The sequence below is a fragment of the Helianthus annuus genome, chromosome 14, assembly GCF_002127325.2.
Source record: "Helianthus annuus cultivar XRQ/B chromosome 14, HanXRQr2.0-SUNRISE, whole genome shotgun sequence".
Classification (NCBI taxonomy): Eukaryota; Viridiplantae; Streptophyta; class Magnoliopsida; order Asterales; family Asteraceae; genus Helianthus; species Helianthus annuus.
In genome coordinates this window covers 33,278,701-33,284,335 of record NC_035446.2, presented here as the reverse complement: position 1 = coordinate 33,284,335, position 5,635 = coordinate 33,278,701, and the positions used below count along the sequence as shown (strand labels likewise).

General features: G+C 41.6%; 1 protein-coding gene across 1 annotated transcript; it reads right to left on the bottom strand.

Moving 5' to 3' along the window:
- Nucleotides 1-4,063: 4,063 nt before the first annotated feature.
- On the bottom strand, nt 4,064-5,056 carry LOC110906974 (serine/threonine-protein phosphatase 7 long form homolog). Its single transcript, XM_022152021.1, has one exon. It carries the CDS (start codon nt 5,054-5,056, stop codon nt 4,064-4,066), a length of 993 nt encoding a protein of 330 aa, XP_022007713.1.
- Nucleotides 5,057-5,635: the final 579 nt, after the last annotated feature.

The window sequence follows — 5,635 nt, the reverse complement described above, 5'->3', positions numbered from 1 at the left end:
TTTTGCTGACTATGATGATCTGGACGGTAACGACGTTGTTCTAGTGTTGAAGGTCTGGGAGGGGCATGCAGGTGTTCAGTGGAGGGGAGCACACTGTTAGGGTTTGGTTGTCGAGCAATATGGTTACGGTTGGTTTGGGGTTCAAGAAAGTTACGGTTGGGTTGTGGTTGAACAGAGTTAACGTTGGGTTGTGGTTGAACAGAGTTACTGTTCGGTTGTAGCTGAACAGAGTTACGGTTCGGTTGTCGTTCAACATTTGCAGGGTTTGGCTCCCCTTCATGTATATGCAAATGAAAACGAATGTGTAATTCGTTATCACCATCTGCCATCCGAATAACTTGTGAGGTGAGGTAAAGATGTGAAGACATATTTGTGTGATAGGTGGTATTTATAGACAGGAGAAGTATAGGGGTGGGTAGTTATTATAATACTAGTAAAATAACCTACTGATACAATAAAGTATAATAACCTACTGATACGATAAAGTATAATAACCTTCTTCCACTAAAGAGATAGAAAACGACAAAAAACTTTCAAGTAAACACCACTACAACAAACATCACGATAGAAAACGAGCAACCCTATTTCCAATGGCAGTTACCTCTAGATGATCGTTCCGAGTCTGACTCTTCTCTAGAATATGGGTTGTGCCAAACACAGGACCAATCTTCTTCTTCTTCCTCATAGTTCCAAGCTTCCTTCAGGACTTCTAGGTCGTAATCCTCCTCCGGGTTAGGGTTGAAATCAAACTGTTGATTGTTATAGGTCCAAACTCTTTTAACAATGGGGATTTCTTCAACCTGTTTATTTCTTCCACGAACGTCCTTCTGTTTCGCCAGTTGCTGATTCACAACAGCACCGGAAGACGATCCTCCTTCCTCGACAGGTTCCGATTTTGTTGATTTCTTCCCTTCCTCCAGAACCGTAACCTTTGGGGTAGTTCCCATTCCAAACAAGCTTTGATGTCTTCTTCAGTCATGCAATTGTTTTGAAACTGTGAGAAAGGATTACCATTGCGCTTATCCATTACTACGAAATGGTATTGCAAAGAAGAGTGATGAGGTGGTACCAATGGAGGGGTGTTTTCCAAGGGCCTTTTTATAGATGAAAGAACGACCTACTAGAAGATCTCTGTATGAAACAGCGACCTAGTATAACATCTCTGAATGAAACAGCGACCTAGTATAACATCTCTGGATGAAACAACGACCTAGTATAACATCTCTGGATGAAACAACGACCTAGTATAACATCTCTGAATGAAACAGCGACCTAGTATAACATCTCTGGATGAAACAGCGACCTAGTATAACATCTCTGGATGAAACAGCGACCTAGTATAACATCTCTGGATGAAACAGCGACCTAGTATAACATCTCTGGATGAAACAGCGACCTAGTATAACATCTCTGGATAAATAGTCACTCATACCCCCATCTCGAATTGCACCGACGACACACAACAAATGGGGGACCCGGAAGACTCGTTATTGGAGCTTGAGGAAGTTCCCGATACCCCCTGAAAAGATCCCCAGAAAGACACGCTGGTATTATTACCCAACAGAAGAGTCTAGATCGTGGTCAAAAAATGTAATGGCGTTCTATCATAACGGAGATTCTTCTTTCTGTTATAGCGGATTCCTTGGAAGGAGACAACTCGGGTCCGAGTTTTGGGGTGCCTTACTTGGATACGAGAACTACGGTTACTTGTCGCCACTGGTAAGGAGTATAAATATAGGTTCTCCGAAAATTTAGTTTTATTCTTATGTTATAAAACTTTCACCGTTGTAGCATGTGTGTGGGTGGGTGACGAGAATGATGAGGTTCAGATGGATTTTAATAAAAAAAAAAATCCAGAAGACCAGAACAACTGTTTCCATGGACGATTCTCCCACCGCAATTTCTGGACCTTTTGGAAGAGAATCCTAACCATCGTGCGTTACCTTTTGCTATTGGATTAAAGGAACATTACCCTCCATTTTGGGACATCGATACGGTAACACTTACATCCCCCACTGTTTATTTTAAACCAAATATGTTTAACTTATTTATTTTTGTCTTAGGTTTATATTCCAATCTGTGTTGACCTTCAAGACTGGTTCATGGTTCGTGTTGATATGCGGACACTTCACCTTACTTTTTATTTTACTGGGACGTGTACTTCAAGTGTTTCTGATGGGTCATGCTTGATTCAAGTTAGGGTATACCCAACCCTAATAAAATTTGAATCGTTATTCAAAACATTTTTGGAACAAATCGCATACTGGGAACATTCTGGACGCCCACATGTGGAAAAGACAACGGTGACACATACTGAAGTTTGCCAACATCAAAAGGAAAACCCAGGACCAGATTCAGGGGTGTTAGTTTGTATGTTGTTAAGTAAACTGGTTAATGACGAGGACGTCGGGATTGGGGGAGATCTTGTCGAGGCTTGCGCGAAATACAGACGAGAGATGGCGGATGAGTTTTATGCAGCTCGTTTATCGTACTTGTATAAAGTTATTAAATATCATTTTCCACTTTTTTTTGTCAAAAAGCCAAAAATGGCTTTTAGGCCGTTTTGCCCCCCCCCCCCCAAACGAGAGGAAACAACCTCCGGCGAGACGACGCCACTGCCCCAAGTCCTTATTCACCCTAGCATACGACATGAAGAAACCCGGTGACGGCGAACTGCGACGCACCGGTGAGATAACAGACCCAGAAAACGCAAGGTTGGCCCTTTTTGACAAAAAGCCAAAAATGGCTTTTAGGCCGTTTTGCCCCCCCCCCCCCCAAAACGAGAGGAAACGACCTCCGGCGAGACGACGCCACTGCCCCAAGTCCTTATTCACCCTAGCATACAACATGAAGAAACCCGATGACGGCGAACTGCGACGCACCGGTGAGATAACAGACCCAGAAAACGCAAGGTTGGCCCTTTTTGACAAAAAGCCAAAAATGGCTTTTAGGCCGTTTTGCCCCCCCCCCCCCCCAAAACGATAGGAAACGACCTCCGGCGAGACGACGCCACTGCCCCAAGTCCTTATTCACCCTAGCATACGACAAGAAGAAACCCGGTGACGGCGAACTGCGACGCACCGGTGAGATAACAGACCCAGAAAACGCAAGGTTGGCCCTTTTTGTCAAAAAGCCAAATATGTCGGAATATGAGGAAACATTAAATTTTTATTATAAAGAAAGTACGAAAGCACAATTCATAAACAAAAACAACATTCATCCTACATACAACGCCATCTATAAAGCTCGTTAGCCATGTGGCGACGGTAGTTGATACAAGTCTCTTCTACGTCAGTTTCATCAATGAGTGACTTGCCTCTTACAAGGTTCTCCATCATCATACAGACAAGCACCCCTGAATTAGCAATGTTACCATTGTCCTGAGGCACACTATCTTGAACAAAACCAAATGAAACTTTTTTCTTTGTGCAGTATCTCGAGTTTCGCCAATAGTGGATTTGGTCAAGAAAATGCTTGAAGAAAATTGGAAAAATGTCCATCACGTTTTCAACCAGCCGTCTTTTTTCATTTCCCCATCTTTTATCAGTCCAATATTGTGTTATTTCCATGTTAAACATATCAACACGGAATAGTAACCAGTCCTCCTGCTTAATCCATATCGGAATATACAAATAATCTACCTCCCAAAATGGAGGGTACGGTTCCTTCCTTCCCGCCATGTCTACCGCTCTTAAACAATCCTTCGTATAACACACGTCTTCATAAAATTGCGGAGGTAAAACCGTCCAACGCGATTTCCTTGACGGGTCTTTTAAAAGTTTAGACTGTCGTAGCCGCATCAGCCTTAACGTCCACGCTTGAACATGCTGCCATAAAAAATAATATATCTAATCAGTGATTTGTATAATCAAAATTAATACTGGTAGGATTGGGTTTACAATGTCATTTAGGCATGCACTAGATTCGTAGCCTAGTAGGCTACCCCAAAAGCTTCTAGGTAGCTGTATTTCCCCTAAAAAGCGAGAATAACAAAAAGGGGAATCCCCGTTTAGGTAAAAATCAACAGCATCCAAATAATAAATTTAATTCTTTCCAATTCACACTACCGAGCAGCTAACGGGGCATTATACTGGAACCCGGCAATAGCAGGAGCAAAACAACGAAACCTCTCCCAAACCCACACTTGTAGAAGCGCAACTGGGCCAGTAATGGCTATAGCATTAGGTGCTGCAGCGTTACAAAGGTTTCTGTAAAGGTGAGCTAACACAGCACTGCCCCAACTATATCCCGAACATGCAGGCAAGTCTACGAGAAATTCTAAAAATTTGACATCAATCAGGTGGTTTGCATTATTAGGTAAGATTGTGCACCCTATCAAATAAAATATTATTTGACGTGCACGAAAAATGCAGTCTTGATCTGATGCTTGGTTTTCAGAAAAATTCGACGTTATTTGTTGTAAAACTTGGGAGGACTTAACCCTTCTGCCCTTCACATCACCTTCCTCAGGGGTAAACCCCAACACCTCTTGACACTTGTCACTTACAGTATACACTGACATACCAGTGTCAGCCCCAGATATAGGCAACCCATCTATTGGTAGCCCCCACAACACGTTGACATCCTGTAATGTCACAGTGGTTTCTCCAAAAGGAAGGTGAAACGTGTGAGTTTCTGGCCTCCACCTCTCAACCAACGCAGTTATTAAGGCATGGTCTACATACCGGTACCCAATTTGCAGTATCCCGCTGAATCCTGCTGCATGTATTAAACCTTCTACCCTTCGACCAACCGGATTTTCTTTCATATGCTGCCAGAACGCTTGATCTGATCGTCTAATATTTATTGGGTTACTATACTCTGTTGGATTTTTGAATACCTCAAACGCCCGGTGATTCTTGTCCAAGAACAACACCGATGCATTAAGAGGACCAGGATGACATTCAAAATTCATCTTCGGCTGATCAAAGTTGACTGAATATTTATCGATAATGAAAGGATTGAAGCTTCGTTTGATATTGAAAATGTATCTCGAGTGCTTTGCTTTATATTCAAATCTAAAGACTTCATTCTGTGCATCAGTTTTCGAATTCATATTGAAACACAAAATTTTTCTTACACTACAGTTGATTTCTTACACAAACCTATTAAAGTTTGCAGGCTTGATTCCATATCATGTGAGAGACCCTAGGGTTTAGTCATATCATCTTTACATGCAAGGTTACTGTATGGCCAGAAATTCAATTTCACCACTCACATTTAGTGCTGCAAAAAGACAAGGTCAAACAGTGACCTAGTGCAAACAAAAGTTGTATGTAAATTCTACCATTTCGTAGCCAAATAGCTCCAATTTAAAATTCTGCCATGCACATGAAAGTTATTTTATTAAGAAAACTATATCATTCTGCGACTTTATGCAACATTGTATCATCATCCAGCGACTTTAAACAACATTGTATCTTCATACAACGACTTTAAACAAGAAAGCATCATCATACAGCGACTTTAAACAAGAAAGCATCATCATACAACGACTTTATACAAGAAAGCATCATCATACAGCGACTTTCATCAAGAAAGCATCATCAAATAGCGACTTTCATCAACATTTCATTATCAAACAGCGACTTTCAGTAGGTTGTAGGATCAAACAGCGACTTTTAGTAGGTTGAAT